The sequence below is a fragment of the Barbus barbus genome (genome assembly GCF_936440315.1).
Source record: "Barbus barbus genome assembly, chromosome: 26".
Classification (NCBI taxonomy): Eukaryota; Metazoa; Chordata; class Actinopteri; order Cypriniformes; family Cyprinidae; genus Barbus; species Barbus barbus.
Window position 1 is genome coordinate 27,072,168 of NC_136754.1, and position 19,537 is coordinate 27,091,704.

A 19,537-nucleotide genomic window follows, 5' to 3' on the forward strand; every position below is an offset into this window, starting at 1 on the left:
TGTCTCCCTCTCTCTATTCTCAATCTGTCTCACGCCGTCCTCCCCCACGAGACTCCTTGGGTAATAATTGAGTTTCCATTACAAATGTCAGGTTTACCTTTCAAGGGATAAAAAGTAAACGTGAAAATGAAAATTCTGTCCTTATTTAACCACCTTTGTGTCGTTATAAACATGCATGATTTTTTTTTTTTTTTTGTTGTTGGACACAAAGATATTTCCATGCAGTGAATTTTAGCAGGGCTAAAAACAACAAACAAAACATCCTTGATTTAGGATGACACAATTACTGACTTTTTATGAAAACTGGACAAAACTTTTATCTATGTAAAATCAAATCCCTTATTGCTATAGGTTTTGGACTTACTTTTAAAATAATGCTTTTGCTAATAAAGTGTGACAAAAATTCATACAGGGCTGTTTAAAAAATAAATCAATAAATAAATAAATATTAAACAAAATAAATAACTTGCATTCTTGGCACGCAATGCAAATTAATGTTTAAATAAAAAATTATATAAAGCTAGCAGATGATTTTTAACAAAGTAGGCTCTAGGAAATCAATGTGAAAAAATTATTTCATCATCTGTCATCTTTCTCTTGAGTAAACCGTTCTGTGGAGGGACCAACAAACTAACATGAATACAGTATAAAGTGTGTGGCTAATGCTTTCATGAAAAACTGCTAAATTTACTACTTCTAAATTACTTGATAGTTTTATTCATTATTTGCATGCTTTTAATTTAGTGAATTGTATTGTTTTATTATGCATTGAATTGGACTGGTTGGAAATGAAGAGGTGATATCCAGTCTGGACGTATAACAGGAAATAATAATGACTAACTCTTAAATCTAACAGAGCATTTATTCATGCCTGATGCTTTGCCTAAAATCACTTTCAAAGGAACGTTTCGTTGGAAGTTGAGATGCATGCAGTACGTCTAAAGCTTGGAGCACTGATCTAGACAAGGGTAGAATACATCATATGGGGTTCCTTCTCTGTAATATGATAAATACCTCACCTCATCTCCCTCTATCATTTCTCAGTTACATCTTCTGTATCTCTGTCAAAGCCATATTCCTCCTCAAGATTAATAAAGACATCTAAATAAAGATAAGTATGAACTCGTCAAAATGCATGAACACCAGCAGCAAATTAGTGGTTTTAGTGATGTTTTAGTGATTTCAACATTTCATAGAACACAATGAGGAATAAAAATGTTGCTTAAATGGTTAAAAAACACTTTCTTTCATATCCACATGCTTTCCCACTGCAAAACGAGTCTATGCAATGGAAGAGACTGAGTTTACTGTGGAAAAGTTTCATAGCATTATAGGCGAGAAAGACCCAGATAGAGGGGGGAAACTGATTTTTCATCTCCCTTCTTGCATGCAAGTCGTTTTTGCATAAAACAAACTGTGATGCAACATATATATATTTCCACTGAAACCCCCAGCTGAGAGCAACAAGGTCTGACACTCTGTTCATTCAAGGACTAATAAAACTGCATTGAGCATCTCGCAGGAGTCTGATCTCTCAACATTTTTCCCACAATGCCAGATTATTAGACCAATCAAAATGCAGTCATTACTCCTAATGGTTCAACGTTTGAGATTCAACTTGTTTTTATTACCAGAATTTGACAGAGAGACATTTTGGAAACACTTTTTATTGGCTTTGAGAAAATGATGTTTCTCAAAGGATACATTCAAGTAAAACAATCACTTTCTCGATACGCCACTGCTTGGCACAGAAAATAAATCTGAAACTGTAACATGTTGAATTTGTGAGGCTCTGTCTCAGAGATTCCTATTATATGTAAACACATTTCAAATGAAGTCCTTAAAGTCTTCAGCTGAGTGTAACAAACAGTCCTGCCACCTAATACATCAGAAGCAGTTTCACTGGTTCTCTTGACCTGAACTTCACCTGAAGTAGAGCATCTCCTGATAATTGTTTATCATCTCATGTCCAGTCTTCTATACTTTACTAGGGTTGACCGCAGGTGTGCTCTCATACCCGTAGAGAAACGTAGCAGCGATAACCAGCATCGCACCCAAGCAAAACACACTACAAAAGAAAAAAAAAGCTTAATTTTCCTCAAGTTCTACAAAGTGCAATAAGTGGGTCATTCCCAAGAAACGGTGCCATTTACGCCACAAAATTTGTTCAATAATTTTATTTGAAAAGGTTAATGCTGAACTGCTCAGAAATCATATTTTCGCATCTCAGGCCAAAATGTCTGGGGACATTGCTGTCATAGACGTTGGGTGATCACCACAGGGGAGACGTTCCCAACAATATTCAGATTAGAGCAACATTGTTTCAACCCTGTCACAGTAAGTTTGGGATTTATAACCTAAAACTTGAATAGATTACTGAATAACAGCAGTTACTTTTGTTACAAATAAATTAATAAATGTGAACTTAAATATGTGGAAACACTAATAAAGGCTAAGGGAACACATTCAATGCTTTCTGTGTGTTGAGGACCATTCACACGAAACATGTTTTTGTGTTTAAAACTGAAAGACGCATAAATGACCAGCAGAGTTTTCCCATTTCATAGCGCTGTTTTTCAACATAAACCTGTGCTAGATGGATGTGTTTGACTGATTGCGCTAACATCTTTTGCATCGTCTCTTTCCTTGTGCTCACAAACTGCTTTAAAAACTGACACTGGAATAAATATTAGTTACATTTTTTTATAACACATCTCTTGCATTTTTTAATTTCACTGTGCCCATTTTTCTGTGTCCACCAATGTGTTTTTTTTTTCAAATTGTTTCAATAGTAGCTTTGAATATTTTAAAAAGGCAGCACCGTGATGAGAGTCTATTTCACACCGAGTGCTGCATGTTTTTTTTTTTTATTATTCCACCGCCACACATTTTTAAACACAAAAGCAGGTTTTATGTGAATGTTTACATACAAACAATGGAAAAGCAGCATATCGGAGCACAAAATCGCATTCTGTGTGAATGGCCCCTCAGGGTGTTGAAAAAGCTAGATAGAGAGTCGAAGACGAAGGTCTAAATAAGTGTTTGTTTAAAGTTTAACTTGTTAACCTGAGTGCCTCCTTTTTATATTTCTTTGTATGTGTATATATGTATATGTATTATGTGCAAGATGCAAAAAATGCAAGATGCAAACTGAACGTTCAAATATGTTCACCTACCACATGTTTACATAAAAAATACAATGGAAAAGCATCACAGTGGAATATAAAAATATGTTCTGTGTTGGCATTGATAACTTTGTGGGTAGCGTGCCGACATTCAGCGCCGATGTGCTACGGGCGTGCCGAGTTCGAATCCCGACTCAAGGACCTTTACTGATCCCGCCTCCTATCTCTCTCCCACTTCACTTCCTGTCAGCTCTGATCTGTCCAATCATAATAAAGGGGAGAAATGCCAGAAATAAATCTTAAAGGGGTCATATGATGCGGTTTCAAGTTTTCCTTACAAGCTGTTTGTGCAAAGATGAGATCCCTGAAGTTGCAAAGACTAAAGTCTCAAAACCAAAGAGATATTCTTTATAAAAATTAAGACTCGACCACACCCACCTAAAACGGCTCATATAAATACGCCCCACATGTCTACATCGCGGTGCGGGAAGATTTGCAAAACACCACCCAAATGTTTACGCAAAGAAAGAAGGCAGAACTATTATTCTCGATGTAGTATTGTTGCTGCCGCCGACGCCATGTCCTGAAGATGCTGTGTTTCATTGTGGAAGGGCTTCCAAAAGAAGACAACTAGAAATCAGTGGTTAAGTTGTATTTACAACACTGTTCCAGAACAGTTCAACCCAAATATTAGAGTGTGTGCAGCGCATTTTACGGAGGACTATTTCCTGAACCTGGCAGGAGAGTAGCCTACAATGCCAGTTGTGCACAAAGGCTGTTTCTATAAAAGTGGGGCAATTCCAATTTTGCAAGGACAGTCTGGCGCTTCTGACTCACAGTATGTTTTCATATTTATTCAAACTATTCAAACTTGAGTTTTGAGCAGTGTAGAGTAGCGCTTGTTTTTTGTTTCTCCGATCACAAATGCAGACATGGTAATGTTTATGCGGTGCGATGCAATGCGACGCGTAAAAAGACAGTATAAGTCATTATAATCAGTAAATATGTCCTCACTGGATGCAACAAAAGCCTCGTTTATAATGGGTTTTATTTTTTTAGTCTCATCGCACCGGGACACGGCATCACAACATGGTAAGGGGCGTAACAATTCCGTCACACGCTTGAGGTATTCGGCCAATCACAATGCACCGAATAACTGGCCAATCAGAGCACGCCTCGTTTCTCAGAACGATGAGCTTTTTAAAAAACGACGCGTTTCAGAAAGGCGCTGCATAGAGGAGCAACAATAATGAACAGTAAGTGGAAAATAATGTAATTTTGAACCTTAAACCGCATAAACACGTTGCATTACACCAAATACACAAAATAATGTTATTTCAACATCATATGACCCCTTTAAAAAAAATGGTCAGTGTGAATCCCTCTTAAGGTGTTAAAAAAACCAAATGCAGAGTTGTGGAATGATAGTAGGATCACAAAAAATGAAAGGCTTTATTTAGTGCTGTGTAAATGTAATAATTAATGTGAAATTCACTTTCCTATTGATGACAATACGTTCCCTTAAAAACTCTTCATCTTATCAGTGTGTGACAGCTGTGTTACCCAGCTAGAAATGGAAAATTATGAATATATCAAACCAATTTAATGAATGCACACAAATGTTTGATTTGTCTTTCAGCAGATCCACGCCACAACTTTGACACACCTGGTATAAATGGACTGTTTGATGGCTTCTTCAAAGGAAACGATAATGTGTGCTGGCATAATTTAAACGTAAAATTACACAAACATAAATGACCAAAAATGTAACTCTAGTCAGGAGACGCTTTTAACAAACAAAGGTGTTGTAAAACAGTACAAACCAAATACTCGTGTGTGAATCTACACAAACATACATCAGTGTCTCTTTAGATAAAATCATTTGCTTAATGAATAAATGTGAATTTATTTGCAAAGAGACACTTCAGTTTAGGGTTCAGTGTGAGTTTAGCTGGGATGATCTTTAGCCATGTACACACTAAAGTCAAATACGCTTGTACTGTGTATACAGTTTGATAATTCACAGGAGTATTCAGTGTTTTGTGAATTTTACCAGTAGTAAGGGACACGCATGGCACAGTTTCCCCGAGAAAGACCCAAATACAAATAGGACTGTCTTACCTAGTAGGGTCAAAATCTTCCAACAAGAAATAAGAGATGAGGGTGGACAGAATGATTGAGATGGATGTGGCAAAGCCCTTCAGGATATTATCTGCATATGTTATGACAGCTGCAATGACTAAACCACCCAAAGCCTACAGGAAGTATGTGAAGCACGTTTAACACAAGTAACAATGTGACATGTGTTCTATTATGAAAAAGAAGTGAAAATGTACCTGAAGAGCCACCACAGTCCACGTCACACCATTGTACCCTTGAAAGAGTCCATTCTCCTGCACCCTTTCTCCGTCGTACGCAAACACTCCCCCAAGTCCAAATATTAGTCCAAATAAACCTGAGAAGAACGATGGAACGAGTGTGGAGAAAAAGCAAACCTGTGTCACAAAAGCAAACACATTTCCTGAAACCTGAAGCAGAAACTTGAAAACAATGGCTACCAAAACTAAATGTGTTTTTGTTTCTTTTCAGGACAAACATGAAAATAGGTTGCTGGGCTGTTTCTAGGTTCACATTTTTAATATCTGCTAACCTAGCTGAATATTACGGATCCAGACGCTCTGCTTGCTCTCTTTGAGGATCTTTTCAAAATACACGCCGGCAAATCCGCTGGAGAAGCAGGCCACAAGCACAGCCAGCAGACCCATCAGCTGAGAGCCGGCAGTCAGATCCGGCTGCTTGGTGCTTGAGGTAACTTCAGATGGCCACTGTTGATTCAGGAAAATCATAAGCAAAGGAGGAGTCATATTTACAGCATAGAGGAGTTTTCAAACCCCCCCAAGAGAGTGCTAGAAGGTCCCTGGAAATGTTTTGTGAAAAACAGTGCAAAAAATAAATAAATATATAAATACATAAAAAAAGAGATTAATAAAAAATAAATATTTCATCAATTAAAATAAATAAATAATATAATTAAAATATTTAAAAAATAGAATAAAATTAGAATTAGACACAACACAAAACAAAAAAAAAACAAAAAAAAAAAGATCTAGCATTTTTTTAGATACAGTGCCCTCCACTAATATTGGCACCCTTGGTAAATATGAGCAAAGGTGGCTGTGAAAATAAATCTGCATCGTTTGTCATCGTCTAACCTTTCATTGAAGTAAACAATGTAAATTGGGGGGAGGGGGTCCTCATTATGAAATAAATGTTTTTCTCTAGTTCACGTTGGACACAATTATTGGCACCCAATTATTGCAATGTCCTTTTCCCAGAGTAACAGCTTTGAGTTGTCTACTATAATGCCTGAAGAGTTTGGAGAACACCTGATAAGAGATCAGAGACCATTCCTTCATCCAGAATCACTCCAGATCCTTCAGATTCACAGCTCCATGATGGTGCTTCTTCTCTTCAGTTCACCTCACTCATTTTCTACAGGGTTCAGGTCAGAGAACTGGGACAGCCGTGGTAAAAGATTCATTTTGTGCTCAGTGACCCATTTTTGTGTTGATTTTGATGGTTGTTTTGGATTGTTGTCCTGATGGAAGATCCAAACATGGCCCATTATAAGATTTCTAACAGAGGCAGTCAGGTTTTGACTTTTTATCTGTTGGTATTTGACAGAATCCATGATGCCATGTGTCTGAACAAGATGTTCAGGACCTCTGGCAGAAATATAGGCCCACAACATTAAAGACCCAGCAGTATATTTAACCGTGGACATGGGGTAGTTTTTTTATCCCTGTTTGTTCTAAACAAAAAGCTATTTTTTCAGTATCTGACTATAGTAGCTAGTCCTGTTTGAAGTTCCAGTCATGTCTGACAACTGAACTTGCTGGAGTTTGTTTTTGGATGACCCAGGAGGTTTTTTTTTTTTTTTTTGAAACCCATTTGAACAACATGTGGTGCTGTAGGGGTTGTTTGAGATATATATATATATATATGTATTTTTTTTAGGTTTCTGACCCCAAGATTCAACTAATCTATGCAATTCTCCAGCTGTGGTCCTTGAAGAGTCTTTGGCCGCTCAAACTCTCCTTCTCGATATAGACACACGTCCTCTTCCAGGCAGATTTGTAACATCTTTAATTGATTGGAATCTCTTAATTATTACCCTGATGGTGGAAATGGGGATTTTCAATGCTGTAGCTCTTTTCTTTTTTTGTAAAGCACAACAATCTTGTTCTGCACATCAGAACTATATTCTTTGCTTTTACTCCTTTTGATGGCTGATTAAGGGAATTTGGCCTTTGTTTTCCACATATTTACAATCCTATGTGACAGGAAGTCATGGCTGGATAATTTCATGCTCCTAGTCACCCCAGTGTGCTAAAAAAAATTTAAAGTTATTTTACTCATAATAATTTCTAAGGGTGACAATAACTGTGGCCAACATGCATTGTAGAAAAATAATTATTTTATAATGTCAGTTTCCCCCCCACTTTCAATTGTTTAACTTTAATGAAAGGTTAGTACTTTAAGTTTTTGAATGAAAGATCACAAGGATAACATCTATTTAAAATAGATTAAAATAAACAAAGAATTAGACATCCATATTCATAAATACTTGTTTACTTATAAAGATGATTTATAATATTGTATAATATAACATAATATAATAACCATATACAGTAGCTGCCTCTTAAATTTTAGGATGGGGATCCATTGCATGAGGATGATCATATTTGTACCTTGTTTGGGACAGTAAGTCAGCACAATCTCGCACACTGTGCTGCAGCAAGTTCAGATGATATAAAAATCAAAGACGACGGAATAAACCATACAGTATCAGGAAAAAATATTCAGTCTAAATAAGAATTAACTATGTTAACCAATATGTATTTTTATGCTTTTTTCAATATAGCGTGGTTAGCAACATGCTAAGAACAAACTCTCAGTCAGAGTCAAACAGTCACAAAAACAGTCTGCTTATTCCATAACTGCAGGTTTTAAAGAAAGTTGACCTGATAAACAAATCACAAGGCTACTTACCTGAACAAGTGCAATTCCAGCCATCAGAACGACTAGTGAGAGCCACTGGTAAATGCCCAGTCTTTTACCCAACATGGACACAGAGAACAGGGCTGTAGTGAGAATTTTCAGCTGATACGTAACCTGGAAAACCAAAGAGAAGGTAAATAAGGTAGGTCTATAAAGAAACACGTCTTTGTTTGTTTTCCATTGAGAATGATTTCTGAAGGATCACGTGACACTGACTGGAGTAATGATGCTGAAAATTCAGCTTTGCAACACAGGAATAAATTACATTTTAAAACCCATTCAAATAGAAAACATTTTAATTTGTGATACTATCCCATAATGTTATTTCCATGGAGCATGTCTGTAGAAATGTCAACAGCTTTCTGGAGAATGTGCATGCTTGACATTCATGAAATTATTCACATAATAATAACATTTGAATTGGAGTGACAGAAAGAGGAGTTTACTGAAGGTAATATTTCACTTAATAAGCAACAGTGTCATCATAGCTAACTATATATAAATATAGATATATTTATAACAATAAAAAGTGTTATAAATTGATTATATTTGACTATTTATTATATATTTGAAAACATTTTGTAGAAATGCAATGCTGTGTATCTCAAGTAAATACAAATGTTTATAGGGGTGTTCCAAACATTAATTAGAAACATTGCATAATATTTCTGGAAATAACATATATGTATATATATATATAGTATGATAACATGTTTTTTTATTAATACATGAAATGTATTAGTAACATATTTTATTTACTCAAATCAATTCGAAATAGCACAAAACTAGTTCTTATAAAAACTGAAAATATGAAAAAGTTGACACATGGGCATTTGTTTTCTAGGTTTCAAATGATCTGGAAACTCTCCTAAAGGTCTTCCTCTGGATTTGTGCTTTCTCACCTGGTAGGTAGCTGCATCTAGATTTGACAGAGCCACATAGAGCAGGTTGTTCTGCAGGGTGTAGATACCTGAGGGAATGGCCAACTTCAGCGTCAGCAGAGGCTTGCTGATTATTTCCTCCTTCAACACCCGATTCAGTGCACGAACACTGAAACCTAAGAGGCACATACAGCACTGCACATTAGACAGCAAGTCACAGCTCTCCTCTACTGCTCTGAGCTCCTGACAAGAATGAGAATGCTTTTTCAATGACAAAACACCAAAGGACACCGAATATTATGCTTGTTTCCAAAACAGCATAAAAAATTAAGTTAACTGGGAGTTTTTTCTCACAGTTCTTAATTATCAGATATAATCTAAAAATTGTGAGAAATAAAGTCAGAATTGTGAGGAAAATAAGTCTATATTGTGAGATATTGATATATAGATATACTCAGAATCGCAAGAATATAAATCTGAATTGTAAGATATGAACTCAAAATTGCAAGAAATAAAGTCAGAATTGGGAGATATAAGCTCAGAATTGCATGGGGAAAAAAATGAATTGCAAGAAGAAAAAAAAAGCCAAATCGTGAGGTATATGTGACCCTGGACCACAAAACCAGTCTTAAGTGTCAATTTTTCAAAATTGAGATTTATACATCTGAATAAATAAGCTTTCCATTGACGTATGGTTTGTTAGGATCAGACAATATTTGGCTGAGATACAACTATTTGAAAATCTGGAATCCGAGGGTGAAAAAAAATCTAAATATTGAGAAAATCCTCTTTAAAGTTGTTCAAATGAAGTTCTTAGCAATGCATATTACTAAACAAAAAAAAAAATTTTTTTTTTTTTTTCAAATTTACAAAATATCTTCATGAAACATGATTGTTACTTAATATCCTAATGATTTTTGGCATAAAAGAAAAATGGATCATTTTGACCCATACAGTGTATCTTTGGCTATTGCTACAAATATACCCCAGCGACTTAAGACTGCTTTTGTGCTCCAGGGTCACACATATAAACTCAGAATTATGAGAATAAAAGTCTGAATTGAGATACACACTCAAAGTTGCAAGAAAAAAAGTCTGAATTGTTATAAACTCTGAACTGCGAGAAAAAAATTGGAATTGTGAGATATAAACTCAGAATCACGAGAATAAACGTCTGAATTAAGATATACTCTCAAAATTGCCAGAAAAAAGTCTGAATTGTGAAACAAACTCAGAATCGTGAGAAATAAAGTTCATATTGCGAGATATAAACTCAGAATTGCAAGGAAAAAAAGTCCACTTTGTGAGACAAATTCAAGAATTGCTGGAAAAAAAGTTAACTTTGAGAGATATACAATCAGAATCGCAAAAAAAGTTCAAATTGTGACACACACAGTTATCTTTTTTATGTTTTATGCCATGGTGAAAATAACCTTTCATAGAATATACACAGCATAGAGCCACAATGACATAAATCCCAGGAAAAAGATAAGACAAAACACTGAGAGTGATACAGATTAGACAGTGAAACCCTGGAGACAGACAAACACATACAAGAAAAACAAAAGATAACTACTATCTAGAGATCTAATGCATTACAGACAGACTGCAGAGTTGAGGAGGTGCAAACTCACGGTGTTCTCTGAAGACAAGCAGCATGCATGCAGCAATCTTCAGGACTTCAGCACACACTACGGCAGATGATGCCAGGTAGCGCGGCCCATTGGACTGTAGCGTACGTGAGTAACGCATTGTCAGCACCAAGGAGGTGGTCTGCAGTACCAGCACCCCCAGAGAAACATACTTCAGTCGTGATGAGGTGGACGACATGGAAATACTGGACACCGCCAATAATACAGAGACAGCGGACAGGAACGAGTGTCTAACAGAGAGAAATAAAGAGAGTTGATTATAGCCTGATACCTTTGCATATATCATCTACATACAACACTACAGTTCAAATATTTGGTTCTTTTTTTTTTAGTTTTGAAACATTAAAAATCTTGTATGTCTTTATACACAAAAGGCTGGATTTATTTGCTTAAAAACTGTAAAAACTCTAATATCATGAAATATTATTGCAATTTAAAATAATTTTAATTTGTTTAGTTTTTATTATTAATTAATATATATATATATATATATATATATATATATATATATATATATATACAGTGGGGTGAAGAAGTGTTGACCCCTTTCCTGATTTTTTATTTTATTGCATGTTTGTCACACTTTAATGTTTCAGATCATCAAACAAATTTAAATATTAATCAAAGATAACACAAGTAAACACAACATGCAGTTTTTAAATGAAGGGGGGGTTTTTATGAAGGGAAAACAAAATCCAAACCCACATGGCCCTGTGTGAAAAAGTGTTTGCCAAAAGAAAGTAATTGAGATCGATCAGTCTGGAAAAGGTTATAAAGCCATTTCTAAAGCTTTGGGACTCCAGCGAACCACAGTGAGAGCCATTATCCACAAATGGTGAAAACATGGAACAGTAGTGAACCTTCCCAGGAGTGGCCGGCTGACCAAAATTACCCCAAGAGCGCAGCAACGACTCATCCAAGAGGTCACAAAAGACCCCACAACAACATCTAAAGAACTGCAGGCCTCACTTGCCTCAGTTAAGGTCAGTGTTCATGACCATAAGAAAGAGACTGGGCAAAAATGGCCTGCATGGCAGAGCTCCAAGACGAAAACCGCTGCTGAGCAAAAAGAACAAAGGCTCATCTCAGTTTTGCCAGAAAACATCTTGATGATCCTCAAGACTTTTGGGAAAATACTCTGTGGACTGATGAGACAAAAGTTGAACTTTTTGGAAGGTGTGTGTCCCATTACTTCTGGCGTAAAAGTAACACAGCATTTCAGAAAAAGAACATCATACCAACAGTAAAATATGGTGGTGGTAGTGTGATGGTCTGGGGCTGTTTTGCTGCTTCAGGACCTGTAAGACTTGCTGTGATAAATGAACCATGAATTCAGCTGTCTACCAAAAAATCCTGAAGGATAATGTCCGGCCATCTGTTCGTGACCTCAAGCTGAAACGATCTTGGGTTCTGCAGCAGGACAATGATCCAAAACACACCAGCAAATCCACCTCTGAATGGCTGAAGAAAAACAAAATGAAGACTTTGGAGTGGCCTAGTCAAAGTCCTGACCTGAATCCTATTGAGATGCTGTGGCATGACCTTAAAAAGGCGGTTCATGCTCGAAAACCCTTCAATGTGGCTGAATTACAACAATTCTGCCAAGATAAGTGGGTCAAAATTCCTCCACAGCGCTGTAACAGACTCATTGCAAGTTATCGCAAACGCTTGATGGCAGTTGTTGCTGCTAAAGGTGGCCCAACCAGTTATTAGGTTTAGGGGGCAAACACTTTTTCATACAGGGCCATGTGGGTTTGGATTTTGTTTTCCCTTCATAATAAAAAACTTCATTTAAAAACTGCATGTTGTGTTTACTTGTGTTATCTTTGATTAATATTTAAATTTGTTTGATGATCTGAAACATTAAAGTGTGACAAACATGCAAAAAAAATAAAAAATCAGGAAGGGGGCCAACACTTTTTCACACCACTGTATATATATAAATTAATTTATATAGAGGGTAAAATAAGTATTGAACACGTCGTCATTTTCTGAAACTGAGCATGCATTGCTCAGGAGTGATTTTGGCCCATTCTTCCATACAAACAGTGTTTAATCTTGAAGGTTTTGTGGGCCTCTTTTATGAATTCTGATCTTTAGTTCTTTCCATAAATTTTCTATTGGATTCAAGTCAGGTGAGTAGCTGGGCCATTCTAGCAGCTTTACTTTCTCTGAAACCAATTGAGAGTTTCCTTGGCTGTGTGTTTTATTGTCTCAAATGTCCACTATCATATCGTCCTGGTAGATGGCAGCAGATTTTTATCAAGGTCTCGGTACATTTTCCCATTCATCCTTCCTTCAACTATATGAATTTTGCCAGTGCTACACCATGATGTTTTGGGGTGATGTGCAGTGCCATATGACCTCCAAACATGGTGTGTATTATGGCATCCAAAGACTACAATTTTTTGTCTCATCTGACCAGACTATATTCTGCCAGTATTTTACAGGCTTGTCTAAATGCAAACTTTAAACGAGCTTCAACATGCTTTTTCTTTAGCAATAGAGCCTTGCATGGTGAGCATGCATACAGGCCACGGCGGTTGAGTGCATTACTCATTGTTTTCATTGAAGCAATTATACATGCTAATTTCATGTCTTTCTGAAGCTCTCCACAAATTAACCTTCTGTAATCAATGCCATCAGTGTGTTTTGCAACAATAACTTTGCAAAGGTCTTGAGAAAGCTCTTTGCTTTTACCAATCTTGAAATGTTTCTTGTGTGACACGTTGGTCATGTGACACCTTTTTATAGGCCATCAGTTGGCACTGAACTGACTAATATTAATTTCCACTGACGGGGACAGATTTGCTTTCTAATTTACTGATAGATTTCAGCTGGTGTCTTGGCTTTCGATGCCTTTTTGCACCTTCCTTTCTTCATGTGTTCAATACTTTTTCCCTGTGTCGTTCCACTTTATTACACAGAACTTAATTTCTGTACTTATTTGCACTCTTTGTATGTATGGATTACTTGGATTGTTACCGACATCTGGTGAAAATTTCATGTCAACAGCACCTTTGGAAATATATTTACTGAGAAAAATGGTGACGTGTTCAATACTTATTTTACCCGTTGTACACTCTTAAAAATAAAGGTGCTTGAAGAACCTTTTGAAGCACCTTTTTTTAAGAGTGTACATATATTTCTGTGAAGGAAAAGCTGAATTTTTAATATGCTGATTTGCTGCTCAAGAAACATTTATTATTATCAATGTTGAAAAAGTGGTGCTTAATATTTTTGTGATACTTTTTCAGGATACCTTGATGGATAGACATTTGAGAAAGAACAGCATTTATTTGAAATAGAAATATTTTGTAGCACTATAAATGTTTCACTGTCACTTTTGTTCCATTTAAAGAATTCTTACTGAACAAAATTATTTTTGAACAGTAGTGTATGAATCAATATCAAAATATAGATTTGAATAAGTAACTGACAAATACCTCTTTTCAAAATATTTTAGGTTAAACTATAAAATAGATTAACATTACATTAATACAGAGTAAAGAATTAACAACACTACTTGGTATAAACCCATAATGCATTACTAACGCATTTCTAAAAGTTTTCCCATGCCTCCAAACCATTAGAGCATTATACATCACTAAACAATAATGGCCTTGTTTGATTATTAACACCTCAAGGGAGACCTCGCAAAAATCATGTAACTGTTCATTTGTCAGTGTGAGCCATTTTAAAATAAAATCTGGCGTTCACCATGAGAAAAGGCCACCTACCTTCAGCACTCATGCATATTCATTAACTATGGCATTAAACAAGCTCTCATATATCATGCCTCGAGAGTCCACATGTCTTTCCAATACAATATACACAAACTCTGATAGTTTCACAGATCAATGATCCTCACTCACCCCAGTTAAAACCATCACAGCGGTGTCATTGCTGAGTTTGCGTTCAGTCTTTCTGAGCAGCTGTGTTTCAGCAGATACAGTATCCTTTCAGTGGAGGCACAAAGAAAGCATGCATCAGACCTGAGTAAAGAGCAAAGAGGCCAACATGAGCCACTCCCACTGACACACAGCCGGATGGACGGAGGATGTGATATGGTGTTGTAATCCTATATTTTCATGCAATTTTGCTTTCACAAAGGAAACAAACTATTTGCACACTGGCAGCTGGTAAAAGCACAGTGATTAAGACAAATGGAGTCTCAAGGTCACTGAAAAAGGAGCTGGAAGTTTTCATTTAATAGATTTACATCAATGCAAATATGACTTGGCAAACAGAAGGTTTGGGTGTGATTGAGAAGGTTGGCTAGAGGTGGGGTGCACAGCACACACAGGCAGCCTTATGCAGCTCTGAGGGTGGGGTGAGGGGGGTGAACCACACAATCCTGCTCTGTGTGCAGTATGACAACTCCTCAGCTCCTGTCCATTAAGATGCCCCCCGCCACCTCCAGCGGCCTCAGTTATAAAGACATGCATATAATGTGAACACATTAAGTTCATGTTAAATTCAAATACAATGAGAATATGTGACCCTGGACTTAGTCTAGTCTTACTAGTCTTAAGTTGCTGGGGTATATTTGTAGCAATAGCCAAAAATACACTGTATGGGTCAAAATTATTGATTTTTCTTTTATGCCAAAAATCATTAGGATATTGAGTAAAGATCATGTTCCATGAAGATATTTGTAAATTTCCTACTGGGGGGAGAGGTGTGTGGCCAAGTATAGTGACCCATACTCGGAATTTGTGCTCTGCATTTAACCCATCCAAGTGTACACACACAGTAGTGAACATACACCAGTAGTGAACATAGACCCGGAGCAGCCAATGCTGCAGCACCCGGGGAGCAGTTGGGGGTTTGGTGCCTTGCTCAAGGGCACCTCAGTCGTGGTATTGAGGGTGGAGAGAGCGCTGAACATTCACTCTCCCCACCTACAATCCCTGCCGGCCCGAGACTCGAACCTGCAACCTTTGGATTACGAGTCCAACTCTCTAACCATTAGGCCACAACTTCCCCAAAGTCCAAATATTTAAATTCTTCAGTTATCATAAATGCCGTTTACTTCAACAAAGAATGTATGATGATAGTATATTATATGTTAATTAAATAAGTAACATTTTCAATTGTCATATTTTTATGTAAAAAAGAAGAAAAATTCAGCATTTTTATTTATTTATTTATTTATTACAGTGAATTTATTTTCAGAAAATTTGCATTTTTTGGTAGATGTAAATGTAATCACTCCATTGTTTTCCTTCAATTCATACAAAAAGTTTATTTATTTATTTATTTTTTGAAGTTTTCAAATTCAGCGGCTGCACATCGGTTCAAAAGAAGAAGCCAAATGCGTTTCGAGCCAACAGTTAAGAAAATAATTATATTTAAACATAATAAAGCTAACGAAAACATTACAATATAAATTTACATAAATCCTAATTAAACATACTAATCATTGATGTCAATATGACATCAATTGGACGTTTAAAACATATTGGCCTACATATATATTAAATCATATATATTAAATCATATTAAATCAAAATGGTTTCTCCCATTCAGATGGCGCGTCCACCATGCTTAAATGCTTTTGGGTTTAAAACAATTCAGGTTTGATCCCTGGTGTATTACAAGCAGGTAAGTTATATTTGTATATATATTACTGTGTAACCTAACCTTAAATAAAATACTTTAAATCAAACGTGTATTGTAGTTATTTATAATGAAAATGAATGAACAATGTAGCGGATAATGTTACCCAACATGTTGTGCATATATCCACTACACCTAATGAACAAAATACACATCGTACCATCACATATCTTAAACACATAATACACAATACATTCGAACCCTCACAGACATTATACAGGTATACATGATATCAGTGCCGGCAAACAGACTATGTTAATGTTGCATGCAGTGTATGTGTGTACGTGCATACAGTTCATTCATGATCACGGGGTTGCTCCGTGACAATATTTAAAAAGTTTACAAATACAAGGAAAATATTGGTATCTGTACTCGGTATCGGCAAGTACCAAAAATTCAAGTATCGGTATCGGGCGAGTACTGGAAAAAGTGGTATCGGTGCATCCCTATCTGACACACCCGTTTCAGGTCTGGGAGTCCATACTTCTGAACTGATGACCTGAATCAGGTGCCTAAACCTGTTCCTGAAGGACCGCTTTACTGTGAAGTTTAGCTCCAGCCCTAATTAAACACACCCACCTGAACCAGCTGATCAAGGCCTTCAAAAATTACCAAAATGATAACTTCCATACCATAAATGACTGAAATGTCACCATACCAGTACTGAATCGATACCACAACAAAAACCTAAATAATATGACCCAACGTAGAATTCTGTTCCACTTATTAATAATAAGCCTGAAATCTCTACTTTGACTAGCATGTTCATGCCCTGCTTTTTGAGCTTTTTAAAAAAAACCGCAGGTTAGCCTCTGGTCTTCCTGTGAGCAATCATGTGTTTTGGAGGAGGTGTGGCTTTGGAGACTGATTCTGCAGGGAGGGTGGGATCTTATGCATTCAACGCCTACTCTACCTTTAAGAGCAATAAGATGTGAAAGAGAACTGAAGTTGCGATCGCATACTGGCTCAGCTTCATTCACAGCTACTGTTCGGCTGGAGCTATGGGTGGTGACGGCGCAGTGGATAAGACACATGCCTTTGGTGTGAGAGACCCGGGTTCGAATCCACTGTGAGACACAAATGTGTTCCTGAGCAAGACACTCCAGAGGTGTGCGACCTCTGACATATATAGCAATTGTAAGTCGCTTTGGATAAAAGTGTCAGCTAAATGAATAAATGTACTGTTCTCAGCTTTATATGGGTGCACAAGAGCTGCAATATCGTTTTGGAGGCTGTTGTGTTTAATAACTCTTTTTACCATCATGAAGCATACTAACTTGTGTTCGGAAGATGCACGATGGTCTTACAGGTTTGGAGCAGCATGAGGGTGAGTAATTAATGACAGAATTTTCCTTTTTGGGTGAATTAACCCTTTAATACAGCACTTGTATTTACAGAATAAAGTTCAACCAATAAGATGCAAATAAAGTATACTTTTAATCAGTTTTATTTTGATAAACATGACAAGATATAACATTAATGTAACATGAAAGAAAAGAGATTTTACTGTCTGGCCAATAAGGTAAGCTTGCATACTAATTGCATACTTCACCACTGTATAGCAGTAAAGAGTAGTATGTCCAAATTCACAGTTTTCATAAAATCAATACTTTCAGTGAAATCTGTCCTGACCCAACAAGGAAATGATTCAATAATTTACATAAATGTTCAAATATCAGTCTGGTTCATCCTTATCCTACAGTTCACTCAAACAACAGTGGGTTTGGCAGGTAACTAATTATTTATCTAAAGAAAGTAAGCAGACTAGGGGGGAATGCCCCCTCAGATACTAAGCATTATTATGTTAATAGTTAATTAATTAGAGGAGCATGGGCGCATTTCCATCCTCTCCCCTCCATGTTGAACGTGTCTGAAAGTGAAAGTAAAATCTGAACAAATAGCGCGCGCATAGTGCTTAGAGCTATATAAATAAAGCTGACTTGACTCCTGTCAGTGTTCGCTGTAAATCAACATTTCCCCCGATTAACCTGGATTTACTAGTAAACATTTTTCATGCATGATACATCTCTATGCAAAACTAGACAAACGTGCTCAATGTATAGACAGCATGGCATTTTTTAAATATATATATATATATTCTAAAGCTTTATTAAACAGTTGCATTAAAACATATATATAGATTTTCCTTTCTATTATTTGATATGTCAAGCTTTGCATGGTTAAAATGAAACATATTTCAGAAAAATTCACTGTTAAAACCCTTGCACTGGTCTCCCAATTATATTTGCGTGCTTTTAGGAATATGATACTGTTTGTGGTTATAGACATTTGATTAAAGTGTGTCTCGAAATCTTGTGAGCTGCCTATTTTAGGGCATGTTTGAACGTCCGAATGCTGTCATATGGTTCAGCTCACGTGCTAGCATTTGCAAACATTCAGATCCGTAAAAAGCGTGTAAAGAAGTGAAGTTTGCACTGTACCTGGAGTCAGATGTGCAGCGCTGAGGGAGCGTCGAGTCCTTTAGAGACCCAGCCCGGCTCGCTCGCGCAGATCAATCATATGATATAAAATATTAACTTCCTCAACTAAACTGTCAGGGTGAGGTACACTGTAATTGTCACTCATGTTTCACCAAAACTTTTTTTTTTAAATGAAGCTGGGAATTAGCTTATAGTGACATCTACCACTATGGGTTTGTATTGCATGAAATTATTATTTTTTTTTCATTCCTGAAACTTTTCATTATGACAATTTTAGGAATATTTCTTGGGATTTTACACCAAAATCAGGTTTAAAATGTGCTTTCTTGACTTTGTAAAGATGAAATTTACCAACAAGACAAAGTAGCAATAAACTATTAAAAATAAATAAACATAATTTGAATAATAGTTTCTGTAACCTGCACCAATTTGGAAGTAAATAAATAAATTAAATAAATTCATAGTAATTTCTGTCGCAAAAAGATTTGTTATTTGTTTTGCAGAGTAGCCTAATTGTGAATTATTATTAACTATTAAGTAATTTATTTTAATTGAATTTATTTTAATTGAACTTTGCTTGTTATGGGATAAGAAGAATATAAATTATTAATCATGAATGAAATACAAATTGTTTTAGTAAGATTTATAAGTAATATTTTATTGTTCATTTTATTTTATGATTGTTTAAAATATTTTTTTGAATATGCCTTGCATTTGACTTCTATTATTGTTTGTTGCTTAATTTAATAAATACT

The 19,537-nt window shown here is 36.1% G+C and overlaps 2 protein-coding genes across 5 annotated transcripts in view; both read right to left on the reverse strand.

The window, feature by feature from the left end:
* Nucleotides 1-19,537, reverse strand: part of LOC306846144 (tyrosine-protein kinase JAK1-like) — an 830,156-nt gene that overhangs the window by 186,502 nt on the left and 624,117 nt on the right. The gene's annotated exons all lie outside the window — the stretch shown is intronic.
* Nucleotides 1,601-18,935, reverse strand: LOC306846354 (UDP-N-acetylglucosamine transporter-like). Of its 4 annotated transcripts, none has more exons than XM_079379673.1 (9): nt 18,783-18,935; nt 14,595-14,714; nt 10,702-10,949; nt 9,089-9,243; nt 8,178-8,300; nt 5,776-5,950; nt 5,462-5,580; nt 5,247-5,380; nt 1,602-2,068 (listed from the first exon to the last, which is right to left on the reverse strand). In XM_079379673.1, exons 3-9 carry the CDS (start codon nt 10,895-10,897, stop codon nt 1,978-1,980), a joined length of 993 nt encoding a protein of 330 aa, XP_079235799.1. In that variant the 5' UTR covers nt 10,898-10,949; nt 14,595-14,714; nt 18,783-18,935; the 3' UTR covers nt 1,602-1,977. The 4 variants fall into 4 exon arrangements, 3 of the variants coding, with proteins under 3 accessions (XP_079235800.1, XP_079235799.1, XP_079235801.1); XM_079379675.1 differs by having other exon boundaries at nt 1,609-2,068; nt 14,595-14,678; nt 18,783-18,927; XR_013782060.1 differs by having other exon boundaries at nt 1,656-2,068; nt 5,247-5,337.

Bases quoted from the DNA above. Each gene is read 5' to 3' on its own strand.
- LOC306846354 (XM_079379674.1), bottom strand. From the start codon at position 10,897: ATGTCGTCCACCTCATCACGACTGAAGTATGTTTCTCTGGGGGTGCTG. The intron at 9,244-10,701 runs GTGAGTTTGCAC...TGTGCCTCTTAG, and splicing joins GCTTGTCTTCAGAGAACACC to GTTTCAGTGTTCGTGCACTG. The intron at 8,301-9,088 runs GTGAGAAAGCAC...TTGGTTTTCCAG, and splicing joins TAGATGCAGCTACCTACCAG to GTTACGTATCAGCTGAAAAT.